The 17,425-nt window shown below is 41.9% G+C and overlaps 1 protein-coding gene across 1 annotated transcript in view; it reads left to right on the top strand.

The window, feature by feature from the left end:
* Positions 1–17,425, top strand: part of GLDC (glycine decarboxylase) — a 99,518-nt gene that overhangs the window by 64,589 nt on the left and 17,504 nt on the right. Inside the window, exons 17-19 of the mRNA XM_082842838.1 lie at positions 4,614–4,739; positions 6,161–6,310; positions 16,508–16,620. Coding sequence (XP_082698964.1) covers positions 4,614–4,739; positions 6,161–6,310; positions 16,508–16,620 — 389 coding nt within the window. The remainder of the gene's footprint in view (positions 1–4,613; positions 4,740–6,160; positions 6,311–16,507; positions 16,621–17,425) is intronic.

Here is a 17,425-nt window from a genome sequence, read left to right as displayed (position 1 = left end):
TTTTTCGCTTGGGTATTGAATTCTTTAACTTTCTAAGGAAGGGTTAGTTTGGAATTACAATTGTTCTTTGGACCTCAGAATCTCAGCACTGTCACAGAGTCAGAAAGGAAACACTGGGACTCCAGTGAGAGGATGCCAGATGACTGACATTTAAAGTTGCTTTCTCTATTTTTCCTCCGTGGCTTCCATGTACTCAGTAGGCCCTGGAACTTCCCATTGTTATGTTCTTTAACCATGAGGTGTCTGGGACTCCTGGGGAGGGAGCCATTCATCCTGTGTAACCATCTTCATGTCGCTCCTGCTTTATGGAGAGGCCGCCGAGATCTACACTGTGGTGCTTGTGGAAGGCCAGTGAGCAGCTGGCGAGAAAAGGCCAGCTAAACCTCGGGTCTGTCCACTCTGTGATACTTCCCATCCCTCCTGGGTTCCCTGCTCTTTAGTCTGACACCCGGAGCTATCTGGGAATGTCTAGGAGTTGGGGACCCAACCAGAAAGGTCAAGGAAAAAGGATGAGAGACGTTTTGATTGGGCCTGGGCAGAGTTCTTCTGTGACTCATGGATTCTTTTTAGTTCCTTTTCCTGCTTTGTTTTTTCCAGTCCTCCCTTCTCTCTCAGTCCCCTTGTGTGTGACTTTTCTTCTGGCACCACTGTTCACACTACCATCACTGAAATGTTGGGAGAGGTTATTCCACTGAAGGACAGAGAGGAGTGGGATGCTGCATTTTGGGGGGTGGGTGAGGGGAGGCAGGGAAGGCTACCCAGTCACTGAGCTTGTAGAAATACAGAACTCTTAAGTTTGGAAATGTTGGCATCCTTTCTAGATTAAAGATTTTAAGTAAACCTGACTTTTTTAGTTAGAGGAAAAGAAAATGACTTATTATTCAAATAATCAGGGAGGACTTTTCAGCATCAGAGATGTCTAAGACAGCTGTTTCCATACAACAGACTCTAATGGAGTCTAGTAAAATATATCCTTTTGGAAAAAAAAAAAAAAAAAAAGAATGTGGGGAAGTCATGTGCTACAGAACCTCCCAGGTTCCTGATGATTCTCTTATTTCAAGCTGTTTTGGAAGTTATTTTCACATTTACTCTTAGGTTAAATTTCAGAGGTTCCTAAAATGCAATGGCCAAGTTCTTGATTTACCAGTTTAACTTGAGAGAATACAAATTATTTAACAAACACTTACCTAGAAATTACCCTGTGCCAGGCACTGTCCTAAACACTTTATGATTATTAACTCAATTTGCCTGTCAAATACTAACTCAGGTTTGTGGATCAGAGGCTGAATTTCCTATACAAAGGGAAAACGCTGACCAAAAAACTCCCCAAAAAACAAAAAAAACCCACCGCCGAAAACACCCCCAAAACCTGTATGTATTTTTCTTTTCTCAGCTGCCTGAGGCAAAGGAGTGGCCTTTTGTTTTTCGATTTTACCTGTGGTAAGAAATTGATTTCCCTTGCAAAGTAGCCCTCCTCCTTAATCTGTCACTCATTCAGCAAGTCTTTTTTTTTTTAATAGATTTATTTTATTTATTTATTCATTTGTTTTTTGGCTGCGTTGGGTCTTCCGTTGCTGTGTGCTGGCTTTCTCTGGTTGTCGCGAGTGGGGCTACTTTTCGTTGCAGTGAGTGGCTTCTCATTGCGGTGGCTTGTTGCGGAGCACAGGCTCTAGGTGCGCAGGCTTCAGTAGTTGTGGTACACAGGCTTCAGTAGTTGTGGCTCGTGGGCTTAGTTGCTCCGCGGCATGTGGGATCTTACCAGAGCAGGGCTTGAACCCGTATCCCCTGCATTGGCAGATGGATTCTTAACCACTGCACCACCAGGGAAGCCCCCAGCAAGAGTTTGAGGATGAGCTATGTTGGGTCTGTACCAGGTGCATTGGGGGGTTAGAAAAACACAGCATCCACCTAAACACTAACCAAAGAGGGTTAGTGTTGATAAAATATCAAGTCTGGGTCCTGTTATTTCCAAGTCCTTTGCAACGCCACAATTTTTAAAGTGAGGATCCACATAGAAAATCAGAAACATCTAACAGCAAGAAATTCCTGACAAAACCACTGAGACCTTTTCTTTCCGCTAATCCCTATATCAGGATGTGTATTAGTTTCCCATGGCTACTGTGACAAATTACTACAAATTTAGTGGCTTAGAACAACACAGGTTTATTTTCTTATAGTTATGGAGGCTAGAAGTCTGAAATTGGTTTCACTTGGCTAAAGTCAGTGTGTTGGCAGGGCTCGTTCCTTCTGGAGGATCCAGGAGAGAATCCGTTTCTTTGCCTTTCCTAGTTTCTGGAGGCCTCCTACATTCCTGGACTCATGGCCCCTTCCTGCCATCACTCCAACCCCTTGTTCAGTTATCACATCTTCTACCTCCTCTGTAGTCAAAGCTTCCCCTGGTTCCTTATGATGAGAACACTTGTGAATGCATTTAGGGTCCAACCTATAATCCAGGTTTCAAGATCCCATCTCAAGATCCTCAATTTCTCACCTCAAGATCCTTAATTTAATCACACCAGCAAAATCCCTTTTGCCAAATAAAGTCACATTCGTAGACTCTGGGATTAGGATGTGGACACATTTGGATGCTATTCAGTGTATCGCAAGATGAGTGACATTTTTAGCTTGGATGTTTTTGTTGCCTCGTAGCTTCTCTGGTATGAATTCTTCATTGAGGCCTTTAACAAATATTTTATATTCACTTTTAAATATTCACCTTTCCCTTCCTTGATCCGTGTTCTGCCCAGAAGGTATCCTTTTATCCAGAGATCCTTTGGTAGAATAAAAATATCTCGTGAGAAAGGAAAAATAACTCCAGCTTTGGTCCTGAGAAATTAAAGAATTTAATACAAAAGGGAAACAGTTAAACAAGAAAAAGGATTCGAGGACAACACAGCATAATCAGCATGAGACCAGTAACCATTCAAAAGAGGCACTAGCTCCCTGTCTGCAGAAGAACAACAAAGTAATTTCACGTTTGCCTCTGTTTGCAGTTCTCTTTGGATCACATGCATTTTGCTTAAGTAGATGGCTTTGCTGTTTTTGAGGAAACGGCTGTAAGCTAAATTTCCCCTTCATAAGCCCATTTGTATGATGCCCATCCATTTCTCTTCAAGGGGTGTCAGTATTGGTTCTGGGATTAAAAAAAATGAAAAACAGGATTGTTTTCAGGGTCAGTATTGCTTCTTCTTGTTGCTTTCTGTTGGAGGGAACTCCATGAGGCCCTTTCCTGTAGTGGGGCACCATCAGATCATACAGAGCACCTGTGTTCACATGATTTGGGGGCAGGAAATGAAAATGATTTAAATCTGGGATTTTTTTTTTTTTTTTTTTTTTTTTGCGGTACGCGGGTCTCTCACTGTTGTGGCCTCTCCCATTGTGGAGCACAGGCTCCGGACGCGCAGGCTCAGCGGCCATGGCTCATGGGCCCAGCCACTCCGCGGCATGTGGGATCCTCCCGGACCAGGACACGAACCCGTGTCCCCTGCATCGGCAGGCGGACTCTCAACCACTGCGCCACCAGGGAAGCCCTAAATCTGGGAATTTTAACGTTGTGCGTGCCTACCATCCGCCTTCCATAAGAATTCAGCACATCTTTAAGCTCTGGCTTAGGTTCTAGCTCTTGAAATACTTTCTCTTGATCTCTTCAACTTGAAGTTGCACCTCATTATTCTGAGTTCCTTTGGTACCTGTGGGCTCTAGACATTGTTTTTAGAGAATTTTTATTTCCCCAATTATACTGACAACGACAAGATGCTTTGGAAAGAGAGGAACGGCTTCCTCAGATAAGGGAGGAGGAAATGTTTCCACTGGCCGAGGAGACTAGGTTGAGGTGATGTAGTCCCTGTTTAAAGGGTCCTTTTTTTTTTTATTTATTTTATTTTTAATCTGACCGCACCGCCCAGCATGTGGGATCTTAGTTCCCCAACCAGGGATCGAACCCGCATCCCCTGCATTGGAAGCGCGGAGTCTTAGCCACTGGACCTCCAGGGAAGTCCTTCTAGACATTTATTTATATGGATGCCAGCCTTGTCAGTGAATGCAGTGTGTGAGCACAGGGCAGGGGCTGATCGGCATTTGTGCTTAGTTATGATTCTCATGGCAACTAACAATTCATTGCACAGAGTAAGCATCCAATAATGAAGTAGTCATTGGTGTGTTGGCACTGGGAGGCCTTGGAATATGTCGACTATTACTTCTGGTCTCAGGAGAGCCAAGCAGAGCACTGGAGCTGTGATGTGTGCATTTGAGTCCTAGAGTTTAACTTCCAATCTCATGTTCTTGTAAGGTGCTTTCTATATATTATAGCTGAGACAAGGTTAGAATAAGTCTAGGCCTGTTTTTGGTGTTGCTGGGATAAGGGAGGAGAGTATTAATATTCTGAAAGTCTTTAGGGAACAGTATTTGGGGATTCAGTGTAAACTCCTGTTGGACATTGTTTTGCAATACAGTACTAATGAAATAGTAGTAAACTTTAAGGCACTACTGGTCAATTTAAATAGAGCATGTGGCACCTACTGAATTTATGCTCCAAGTATTTTGTAGGACTTTTCTGTCATTATGAATAGCCTGGTGATTTTTCTCTCCTTCCTTCCTTTCATTCCATTCCTAAGGTTTGCCTCATTCCAAAATCCGCACATGGAACCAATCCTGCAAGTGCACACATGGCAGGCATGAAGATTCAGCCTGTGGAGGTGGATAAATACGGGAATATTGATGCAGCTCACCTCAAGGCTATGGTACTCATATTCCACTTAACAGATGGGGGAGGTCTGGGTTGGAAAGAAGATGTGGGGTTCAGGGATGGTTTATCTTCTTTTGCATTCTAATTAAAAGACTGCAGTTCCTCCTCTGAATGAGTCTAGGGGAAATGGCATAAAATCAGACAACCTAGCCGACTCTATAAGAAAAATAAAAGCAAGAGTCACATTTCTGGTCCAGAGTAAAGCTGACCACAGTCTATTTTACCTCTTCCTTCTCTAACAGGGAGAAAGTCCTTTACGCTGAAATCCCCTCGTCTAATGTGTGCATGTGTAAGAAACTGAATTATTCATGGTGGTAGTAAGGATACTCCTTGCAGGATCTACCTGCCTCCTTCTGCCCAACCTTCCCCTCCTTCCCCCATTAACAGTCACACTGGCAGTCACTGGTATTCTCAATCTTTGTGTTGGGAATTAAAACATAAATGTAGATTTTGCAGATGCTTGTGATGGGCCCAGCCGTTACCTGCTGAATTTCAGGCAATATTCCATCTTCCTTCTTCCAGCACCAATCCCCACTCCCAACCTCCCAACCTCCAGGAAGAGGTTGCCTAGCAACTGTATCTGCTTTCCACTGGTGGACTGGAGGCTGCATCTTAAGAGGGAAGGAAATCACTTGAATAGCAATGTGATTTTGTCGGGATTATTAGGTATGGAGACTGAGAACTTCATGTAACTACCTCAAAGGGAAGATGAAAACACACAACGCTGCTCACCTCTCGTACCCACCCTCCTGCTTCCATAGCTCCATAAAGTTTTTACTGATAAATATTCTGGGTCAGTAGTTATAATTAAGTCTCTCCAAAATAGGATATGACCTTAAATTTTTTTTTTTTCATTTCCACATGAGCCTGTTCACTGACTTGCTGGTCAAAAAAACAGGAACATGCCTTTTATATATGCTTGCCTTCTGTCAAAAGGAAAAACGATGGAGTTTTTTTTTAATCAGAGCAGAACACTCCTAGTGGGAATTCTAATTTCAGTAGAATGGGAGGGAAAGGGGATAAGGGTGGATATGGCAAAATGAGCAGAGAGAGATTAACTGTGAGAATCAACTTGTCTGGAACCGAAAAGATCTGAAATAATTATTGAGATGATTTGAACCAAAGGAAAACCACTTTAGAGAGTTGAGCCCAAAATACCCAAAAATCTTCTGAACAGTTTTTTGGTTTTGACAATGGAGACCTGTCCTGAAGGGATCTTGTTATTTCTTTGGAATGATTTACAAAGTGGGTAATGGCTGTGGATCTTCTATTAGCGTCATCCTACATTGAGACAGTTCCAGAAATGAAAAGAACAAGTCTTCGTCTTTCTTAATCCTTTAAAATAAAAAGCGAGGGATTGGCTAAGAAAGAAACATTCCCTCTCATTGTCTCGCTCTGCCCTTTTTTATCTTTCAGGTGGATAAACACAAGGAGAACCTGGCAGCAATCATGATTACGTACCCATCCACCAATGGAGTGTTTGAAGAGAACATCGGAGATGTGTGTGACCTGATCCACCAACACGGAGGACAGGTCTACCTGGACGGAGCAAATATGAATGCTCAGGTGGGCAGTGTGAGAGGGCTCCCTGAGAAAATGGTTAAGTACAAAAAAAAAAAAAATTCATTTTCTTTGATTTCTTGCCAGTTGTCTTAAAACATGACACTGAATTCAGAACAGAGACTGACTTTTTCTATATTGCCAAATCAAACAAAGTATGTACCACAATTTCACTGAGATTACAGACCCTAAGGAGGTCACGGGCGATGCTGAGGAGGAGGTAAAAAGGTTGAAGGGAAGCAGGGAGTGAGCTGAATGTCCTTAGCTTGTCACAGGGTGTTATCCCTCTGGGGGTACTAAAGGCAATGAGGTCACCTGACTCCCTTCCTGAGGGAATTTAGACCCAAGTTTTGGCCACTGGTGGCTGTTGGTCTCCCATGGCCTTGGACTGGCTTCAGCTTCATCAGTGTGAAACAGCTGAATAGCTCTGTCCCCAAAGGGCTGATCCTGATTTCTTGGCAGGGCTGCGGGGGTGTGGTGGTGGTCTGTGTGATGTGTACCTTTGAGGAAATGTGTTAGGGAGACTGGAGGACAGGGACTTGTCATCTTTTTAAGAGTCTTCTCAGCTTCCTCTCCTTTTTTTTAAAAAATAAATTTATTTATTTATTTTGGGCTGCATTGGGTCTTCGTTGCTGCGCACTGGCTTTCTCTAGTTGCGGCGAGCGGGGGCTACTCTTTGTTGCTGTGCACGGGCTTCTCATTGCGGTGGCTTCTCTTTGTTGCGGAGTACGGGCTCTAGGCGCACGGGCTTCAGTAGTTGTGGCTTGCGGGCTCTAGAGCGCAGGCTTAGTAGTTGTAGTGCACAGGCTTAGTTGCTCTGTGGCATGTGGAATCTTCCCAGACAAGGGCTGGAACCCGTATCCCCTGCATTGGCAGGTGGATTCTTAACCACTGCGCCACCAGGGAAGTCCCTTTCTTTAAAAAAAAAGTTTTTTTTAACCATTTCAGACTCTCTGCTTTTCTTTGCTCCTGTCTGATTTCTTTTGAGTAGTCCAGGGATTCTATTGCTTCAATAGCATAAATGGATTCTTTATCTTTGACCACATTCACAATTAGTCCAAATGCCAAAGTGGCAGGAACACCCATTGAATGTTGTGGCCGGTACCAGGATGGTCCAGGAAAGCTGTCAGCCTCCCTTTCTCTCCCTCGGCTCAGTATTCTCTCCAACAGCCTTCCAGCCCTTTATAGCCACGTGCCCTAAGGGGCCCTTTGGTAAAGTGCATGATACCCAAAGCAGGGGTGCTAGAAATTGCCTGTTTCAATAGCAGGGAGGTACTATCCTTTCTTGCGCTAGGGGTACTTCCTCTTCTCCCTCTTGGGGTGAATACTTAGGAATTGACTGTATATTCAAATCTGTATTTTAAAATCTAAATTAGGCTAAAAAGTCAGTTGCTGTTTCCATAGAAACCACAAGCCACGCTGCCTGTGGGATGCCAGGTTTTGGTTGCAGTATTTTTTTTTTTTAACATCTTTATTGGAGTATAATTGCTTTACAATGTTGTGTTAGTTTCTGCTGTATAACAAAGTGAATCAGCTATATATATACATCTATCCCCATATCCCCCCCCACCTCTTGTGTCTCCCTCCCCCCTCCCTATACCACCCGTCTAGGTGGTCACAGAGCACAGAGCTGACCTCCCTGTGCTATGCAGCTGCTTCCCATTAGCTATCTGTTTTACATTTGGAAGTGTATATATGTCAATACTACTCTCTCACTTTGTCCCAGCTTCCCCTTCCCCTTCCCCGTGTCCTCAAGTTCATTCTCTACGTCTGCGTCTTTATTCCTGTCCTGCCCCTAGGTTCATCAGAACCATGTTTTTGTTTGTTTTTTTTAAGATTCCATATAAATGTGTTAGCACACGGTATTTGTTTTTCTCTTTCTGACTTACTTCACACTGTATGACAGACTCTAGGTCCATGCACCTCACTACAAATAGTTGAATTTCGTTTCTTTTTATGGCTGAGTAATATTCCGTTGTATATATGTGCCACATCTTCTTTATTCATTCATCTGTTGACGGACACTTAGGTTGTTTCCATGTCCTGGCTATTGTAAATAGTGCTGCAATGAACGTTGTGGTACATGTCTCTTTTTTTTTTTTTTTTTTTTGTGGTACGCGGGCCTCTTACTGCTATGGCCTCTCCCGTTGCGGAGCACAGGCTCCAGACGCGCAGGCCCAGTGGCCATGGCTCACGGGCCCAGCCGCTCCACGGCATGTGGGATCCTCCTGGACCGGGGCACGAACCCGTGTCCCCTGCATCGGCAGGCGGACTCTCAACCACTGCGCCACCAGGGAAGCCCCATGCCTCTTTTTGAATTATGGTTTTCTCAGGGTATATGCCCAGTAGTGGGATTGCTGGGTCATATGGTGGTTCTATTTGTAGTTTTTTAAGGAACCTCCATACTGTTCTCCATAGTGGCTGTATCAATTTACATTCCCACCAACAGTGCAAGAGGGTTCCCTTTTCTCTACACCCTCTCCAGCATTTATTGTTTGTAGATTTTTTGATGATGGCCATTCTGACTGGTGTGAGGTGATACCTCATTGTAGTTTTGATTTGCATTTCTCTAATAGTGATGTTGAGCATCCTTTCATGTGTTTGTTGGCAATCTGTATATCTTCTTTGGAGAAATGTCTGTTTAGGTCTTCTGCCCATTTTTGGAATGGATTGTTTTTTTTGACATTGAGCTGCATGAGCTGCTTGTATACTTTGGAGATTAATCCTTTGTCCGTTGCTTTGTTTACAAATATTTTCTCCCATTCTGAGGGCTGTCTTTTCGTCTTGTTTATGATTTCCTTTGCTGTGCAAAAGCTTTTAAGTTTTATTGGGTCCCATTTGTTTATTTTTGTGTTTATTTCCATTTCACTAGGAGGTGGGTCAAAAAGGATGTTGCTGTGATTGATGTCATAGAGTGTTCTGCCTATGTTTTCCCCTAAGAGTTTTATAGTGTCTGGCCTTAAATTTAGGTCTTTAATCCATTTTGAGTTTATTTTTGTATACAGTGTTAGGGAGTGTTCTAATATCATTCTTTTACATGTAGCTATCCAGTTTTCCCAGCACCACTTATTGAAGAGACTGTCTTTCCTCCATTGTATATTCTTGCCTCCTTTATCAAAGATAAGGTGATCATATGTGTGTGGGTTTATCTCTGGGCTTTCTATCCTGTTCCATTGATCTATATTTCTGGTTTTGTGCCAGTACTATACTGTCTTGATGACTGTAGCTTTATAATATAGTCTGAAGTCAGGGAGCCTGATTCCTCCAGCCCCGTTTTTCCTTCTCAAGATTGCTTTGGCTCTTTGGGGTCTTTTGTGTTTCCATACAAATTGTGAAATTTTTTGTTCTAGTTCTGTGGAAAATGCCAGTGGTAGTTTGATAGGGATTACATTGAATCTGTAGATTGCTTTGGGTAGTATAGTCATTTTCACAATGTTGATTCTTCCAATCAAGAACATGGTATATCTCTCCATCTCTTTCTATGTCTTTAATTTTTTTCATCAGTGTCTTATAATTTTCTGCATACAGGTCTTTTGTCTCCTTAGGTAGGTTTATTCCTAGGCATTTTATTGTTTTCGTTGCAATGGTAAATGGGAGTGTTTCCTTAATTTCTCTTTCAGAATTTTCATCATTAGTGTATAGGAATGCAAGAGATTTCTGTGCATTAATTTTGTATCCTGCTACTTTACCAAATTCATTGATTAGCTCTAGTAGTTTTCTGATAGCATCTTTAGGATTCTCTATGTATAGTGTCATGTCATCTGCAAAGAGTGACAGTTTTTCTTTTCCGATTTGGATTCCTTTTATTTCTTTTTTTTGTTTTCATTGTAACAAATTCAATAAATTTTTTTTTTTTTAACATATGTTCCCATATCTCTTCCCTCTTGAGTCTCCCTCCCTCCCACCCTCCCTATCCCACCCCTCCAGGCAGTCACAAAGCACCGAGCTAATCTCCCTGTGCTATGCGGTTGCTTCCCACTAGCTATCTACCTTACATTTGGTAGTGTATATATGTCCATGCCTCTCTCTCGCTTTGTCCCAGCTTACCCTTCCCCCTCCCCATATCCTCAAGTCCATTCTCTAGTAAGTCTGTGTCTTTATTCCTGTCTTACCCCTAGGTTCTTATGACATTTTTTTTTTCTTAAATTCCATATATATGTGTTAGCATACACTATCTGTCTTTCTCTTTCTGACTTACTTCACTCTGTATGACAGACTCTAGGTCCATCCACCTCATTACAAATAGCTCAATTTCATTTCTTTTTATGGCTTAGTAATATTCCATTGTATATATGTGCCACATCTTCTTTATCCATTCATCCAATGATGGACACTTAGGTTATTTCCATCTCCGGGCTATTGTACATAGAGCTGCAATGAACATTTTGGTACATGACTCTTTTTGAATTATGGTTTTCTCAGGGTATATGCCCAGTAGTGGGATTGCTGGGTTATATGGGAGTTCTACTTGTAGTTTTTTAAGGAAACTCCATACTGTTCTCCATAGTGGCTGTACTAATTCACATTCCCACCAGCAGTGCAAGAGTGTTCCCTTTTCTCCACACCCTCTCCAGCATTTATTGTTTCTAGATTTTTTGATGATGGCCATTCTGACTGGTGTGAAATGATATTTCATCGCAGTTTTGATTTGCATTTCTCTAATGATTAATGATGTTGGGCATTCTTTCATGTGTTTGTTGGCAGTCTGTATATCTTCTTTGGAGAAATGTCTATTTAGGTCTTCTGCCCATTTTTGGATTGGGTTGTTCGTTTTTTTGTTATTGAGCTGCATGAGCTGCTTATAAATTTTGGAAATTAATCCTTTGTCAGTTGCTTCATTTGCAAATATTTTCTCCCGTTCTGAGGGTTGTCTTTTGGTCTTGTTTATGGTTTCCTTTGCTGTGCAAAAGCTTTGAAGTTCATTAGGTCCCATTTGTTTATTTTTGTTTTTATTTCCATTTCTGTAGGAGGTGGGTCGAAAAGGATCTTGCTGTGATTTATATCATAGAGTGTTCTGCCTATGTTTTCCTCTAAGACTTTGATAGTTTCTGGCCTTACATTTAGGTCTTTAATCCATTTTGAGCTTATCTTTGTGTATGGTGTTAGGGAGTGATCTAATCTCATACTTTTACATATACCTGTCCAGTTTTCTGAGCACCACTTATTGAAGAGGCTGTCCTTTCTCCACTGTACATTCCTGCCTCCTTTATCAAAGATAAGGTGACCTTACGTGCGTGGGTGTATCTCTGGGCTTTCTATCCTGTTCCATTGATCTATCTTTCTGTTTTTGTGCCAGTACCATACTGTCTTGATTACTGTAGCTTTGTCATATAGTCTGAAGTCAGGAAGCCTGATTCCTCCAGCTCCGTTTTTCATTCTCAAGATTGCTTTGGCTATTCGGGGTCTTTTGCGTTTCCATACAAATTGTGAAATTTTTGTTCTAGTTCTGTGAAAAATGCCAGTGGTAGTTTGATAGCGATTGCATTGAATCTAGATTGCTTTAGGTAGTATAGTCATTTTCACAGTGTTGATTATTCCAACCCAAGAACATGGTATATCTCTCCATCTATTTGTATCATCTTTAATTTTTTTCATCAGTGTCTTATAATTTTCTGCATACAGGTCTTTTGTTTCCTTAGGTAGGTTTATTCCTAGATATTTTATTCTTTTTGTTGCAATGGTAAATGGGAGTGTTTTCTTGATTTCACTTTCAGATTTTTCATCATTAGTGTATAGGAATGCCATAGATTTCTGTGCATTAATTTTTTATCCTGCTACTTTACCAAATTCATTGATTAGCTCTAGTAGTTTTCTGGTAGCATCTTTAGGATTCTCTATGCATAGTATCATGTCATCTGCAAACAGTGACAGCTTTACTTCTTCTTTTCCAATTTGGATTCCTTTTATTTCCTTTTCTTCTCTGATTGCTGTGGCTAAAACTTCCAAAACTATGTTGAATAAGAGTGGTGAGAGTGGGCAACCTTGTCTTGTTCCTGATCTTAGTGGAAATGCGTTCAATTTTTCACCATTGAGGACGATGTTGGCTGTGGGTTTGTCATATATGGCCTTTATTATGTTGAGGGAAGTTCCCTCTATGCCTACTTTCTGCAGGGTTTTTATCATAAATGGGTGTTGAATTTTGTCGAAAGCTTTCTCTGCATTTACTGAGATAATCATATGGTTTTTCTCCTTCAATTTGTTAATATGGTTTATCATATTGATTGATTTGTGTATATTGAAGAATCCTTGCATTCCTGGAATAAACCCCACTTGATCATGGTGTATGATCCTTTTCATGTGCTGTTGGATTCTGTTTGCTAGTATTTTGTTGAGGATGTTTGCATCTATGTTCATCAGTGATATTGGCCTGTAGTTTTCTTTTTTTGTGACATCCTTGTCTGGTTTTGGTATCAAGGTGATGGTGGCCTTGTAGAATGAGTTTGGGAGTGTTCCTCCGTCTGCTATATTTTGGAAGAGTTTGAGAAGGATAGGTGTTAGCTCTTCTCTAAATGTTTGATAGAATTCGCCTGTGAAGTCATCTGTTCCTGGGCTCTTGTTTGTTGCAAGATTTTTAATCACAGTTTCAGTTTCAGTGCTTGTGATTGGTCTGTTCATAATTTCTATTTCTTCCTGATTCAGTCTTGGCAGTTGTGCATTTCTAAGAATTTGTCCATTCCTTCCAGGTTGTCCATTTTATTGGCATAGAGTTGCTTGTAGTAATCTCTCATGATCTTTTGTATTTCTGCAGTGTCAGTTTTTACTTCTGCTTTTTCATTTCTAATTCTATTGATTTGAGTCTTCTCCTTTTTTTTCTTGATGAGACTGGCTAATGGTTTATCAATTTTGTTTATCTTCTCAAAGAATCAGCTTTTAGTTTTATTGATCTTTGCTATCATTTCCTTCATTTCTTTTTCATTAATTTCTTATCTGATTTTTATGATTTCTTTCCTTCTGCTAACTTTGGGGTTTTCTTGTTCTTCTTTATCTAATTGCTTTAGGTGCAAGGTTAGGTTGTTTGTTTGAGATGTTTTCTGTTTCTTAAGGTAGGATTGTATTGCTATAAACTTCCCTCTTAGAACTGCTTTTGCTGCATCCCATAGGTTTTGGGGCATCATGTCTCCATTGTCATTTGTTTCTAGGTATGTTTTTATTTCCTGTTTGATTTCTTCAGTGATCACTTCGTTATTAAGTAGTGTATTGTTTAGCCTCCATGTGTTTGTATTTTTTACAGATCTTTTCCTGTAATTGATATCTAGTCTCATAGCGTTGTGGTCAGAGAAGATACTTGATACAGTTTCAATTTTCTTAAATTTACTACGGCTTGATTTGTGACCGAAGATATGATCTATCCTGGAGAATGTTCCATGAGCACTTGAGAAAAATGTGTATTCTGTTGTTTTTGGATGGAATGTCCTATAAATATCAATTAAGTCCATCTTGTTTAACGTAACATTTAAAGCTTGTGTTTCCTTATTTATTTTCATTTTGGATTATCTGTCCATTGGTGAAAGTGGGGTGTTAAAGTTCCCTACTGTGAGCGTGTTACTGTCAATTTTCCCTTTTATGGCTGTTAGTATTTGCCTTATGTATTGAGGTACTCCTATGTTGGAGTACAATTTACAATTGTTATATCTTCTTCTTGGATCAATCCCTTGATCAGTATGTAGTGTCCTTCTATGTCTCTTCTAATAGTTTTTATTTTCAAGTCTATTTTGTCTGATATGAGAATTGCTACTCTAGCTTTGTTTTGATTTCCATTTGCATGGAATATCTTTTTCCATCCCCTCACTTTCAGTCTGTATGTGTCCCTAGGTCTGAAGTGGGTCTCTTGTAGACAGCATATATACAGGTCTTGTTTTTGTATCCATTCAGCCAGTCTATGTCTTTTGGTTGGAGCATTAAACCATTTACATTTAAGGTAATTATCGATATGTATGTTCCTATTACCATTTTCTTAATTGTGTTGGGTTTGTTATTTTAGGTATTTTTCTTCTCCTGTGTTTCCTGCCTAGAGAAGTTCCTTTAGCATTTGTTGTAAAGCTGGTTTGGTGGTGCTGAATTCTCTTAGCTTTTGCTTGTCTGTAAAAGTTTTAATTTCTCCGTCGAATCTGAATGAGATCCTTGCTAGGTAGAGTAATGTTGGTTTTAGGTTTTTCCCTTTCATCAGTTTAAATATGTCCTGCCACTCCCTTCTGGCTTGCAGATTTCTGCTGAAAGATCAGCTGTTAACCTTATGGGGATTCCCTTGTATTTTTTTTTTTTATTTTCCCTTGCTGCTTGTAATGTTTTTTCTTTGTATTTAATTTTTGACAGTTTGATTAATATGTGTCTTGGCGTGTTTCTCCTTGTATTTTTCCTGTATGGGACTCTGTGCTTCCTGGCCTTGATTGACTATTTCCTTTCCCATGTTAGGGAAGTTTTCAACTATAATCTCTTCAGTTATTTTCTCAGTCCCTTTCTTTTTCTCTTTTTCTGGGACCCCCTATAATTCGAATGTTGGTGTGTTTAATGGTGTCCCAGAGTTCTCTGAGACTGTCCTCAATTCTTTTCATTCTTTTTCTTTATTCTGCTCTGCAGTAGTTATTTCCACTATTTTATCTTCCAGGTCATTCCTCCGTTCTTCTGCCTCAGTTATTCTGCTATTGATGCCTTCTAGAGAATTTTTAATTTCATTTAGTGTGTTGTTCATCATTGTTTGTTTGCTCTTTAGTTCTTCTGGGTCCTTGTTAAACGGTTCTTGTATTTTCTCCATTCTGTTTCCAAGATTTTGAATCCCCTTTACTATCATTCCTCTGAATTCTTTTTCAGGTAGACTGCCTATTTCCTCTTCATTTGTTTGTTCTGGTGGGTTTTTACCTTGCTCCTTCATCTGCATATTTCTCTGTTTTCTCATTTTGCTTAACTTACTGTGTTTGGGGTCTCCTTTTCGCAGGCTGCAGGTTCATATTTCCCATTGTTTTTGGTGTCTGCCCCCAGTGGGTGAGGTTGGTTCAGTGGCTGGTGTAGGCTTCCTGGTGGAGGGGACTTGTGCCTGTGTTCTGGTGGGTGGGGCTGGATCTTTTCTTTCTGGTGGGCAGGGCCACGTCCGATAATGTGTCTTGGGGTGTCTGTGAACTTAGTATGATTTTAGGCAGCCTCTTTGCTAATGGGTGGCTTGTGTTCCTGTCTTGCTAGTTCATTGGCGTGGGGCATCCAGCACTGGAGCTTGCTGGCTGTTGGGTGGAGCTGGGTCTTAGCACTGAGATGGAGATCTCTGGGAGAGCTGTCACTGATTGATATTATGTGGGACTGGGAGGTCTCTGGTGTACCAATGTCCTGAGCTCAGCTTTCCCACCTCAGAGGCTCAGGCCTGACACCAGGCTGGAGCACCAAGACCTTGTCAGCCACACCGCAGGTAGGAGACAGCTAAATATGCAAGTATCTCAGTGGCTTCTTAAATGATGGGAAGATGTGATGCATGAAGGACACCAGCTCAAGTCTCACAGCTTAGTTCTGTGATCTTGGACCAGGCAGTTAACTTGTCTGTGCCTCAGACTTCCTTTTGTGCAGCACCTCCTCGCCCCAGAGGCCCAGTCAGGTGCGAGGGAAGGGCTGTCGCTCACAGGCTGTGCTGGGAGGAAGCCCGGGAGGCTGGTGCAGGACTGTCAGAGCAATCATATGCCTGGCATGGTATTAGATGCTAAAGATACGGGAGTGAACGAGAGAGATGATATACTTTGGCCTCCTGAAGTTTATATCCAGTTGTATTTATATCGAGCAGGGCATATAATTTCCTTGTCTCAATTCTCTCGTCTGTGGAGGGAGAAGAGACAGGCACTGCATCCCACTCACTGTGTTCTTGGGGAAAGCGCTCTGCCTCCTTGGCCTTGGGAGGGGCTCGCACCAGCATGTGTAGGGTGAGGGTGGGGTACCTAGTGCCCAGAGGCCTGCCTCCTTGCGGCATTTGGGAGGTAAAGGGGGGCCACTTTACCTCCCAACGGGAAACTCAGCGCCCCTGTCCGCAGCCGAAGGACCGGCAGTTTAAAGGCCACGGGCACACGGAAGGCGAAGGATGCTGGCGGGGGCGGCCTGATTGTGGTATTAAGTATGTTTCTGTGAACAGCTCCATCTGCCTTTCCTCTCAGGGGGAGCAGCATGGCCGCCTCTCTGGAACACCCCTTCGAGCTGTTGACTTTTGCTTTTGGTTCTTTCCCTTTGTGGTAGGTGGGAATCTGTCGTCCTGGAGACGTTGGGTCTGATGTCTCACACCTAAATCTTCACAAGACCTTCTGCATTCCCCATGGCGGAGGTGGCCCTGGCATGGGGCCCATCGGAGTGTGAGTTCTGGGCCCTGGTTGCAGGATGGCTTTGGAGACTGAGAATCAAAGATGGGTCTCAAACTCTCTGTTCTTCTCATCGAGGTCTTCAAGTGTCAGGATACCTTCACATGTGGCGTGCCTATAAAGGCTGGGTGAGGAGCAGTGAAAGGGGTGCTTTTAGGGTTTGTCTAAGGAGAAACAGACTTAGATTTTGTTAACCACAGTGTGTGACCACACTCAGCTCCCAGTCACGCATAGACAGAGCAGGATTATTAACAGAGTGATGACTAGGGAGCTTTACGGAGCATTATGGCTGAGAACCGGCATATGAGCACCTAGAAGTGCCTCTCAGACTTTAATTTAGACTTCTAAGCAGCTTTTCTTTGTTTCTTCTTAAAATCAGCTGATGGTTACACCTGAGGATCTAACACATAACATGGTGACTATAGTTGAGAACACTATTGTATAATTGAAATTTGCTAAGAGAGTAGAACTTAAACGCCCCTCCCCCCCAAAAAAGGGAATTGGGTGTAAGATGTTGAACACTTTGCAGCCTGAATTCTTATTACATCTGAGATAAGTAAGAAGGAAACAGACCTTATTACTAGAAATAATTGGATGCAGTCAGAACAAGACTAAAGCAGTATCTCGAAGCAGTTGATAACTTTACACCGTGAAGCCAAATCAGCTCATGAAAATGGTGCTGAGCCGCCATTTCCTGAGCATCTTCATTTTTCCAGAACTGTGCCAAAGGGGGTCAGTCTTCAGGAATGCTGCGAGCCTGGCCCCCTGCTTTCTTCTTCTTTCCTTTTTGATTACTATT

The sequence above is a fragment of the Leucopleurus acutus genome (assembly GCF_964270905.1).
Source record: "Leucopleurus acutus genome assembly, chromosome: 7".
Lineage (NCBI taxonomy): Eukaryota > Metazoa > Chordata > Mammalia > Artiodactyla > Delphinidae > Leucopleurus > Leucopleurus acutus.
This window is presented reverse-complemented; position numbering and strand designations above follow the sequence as displayed.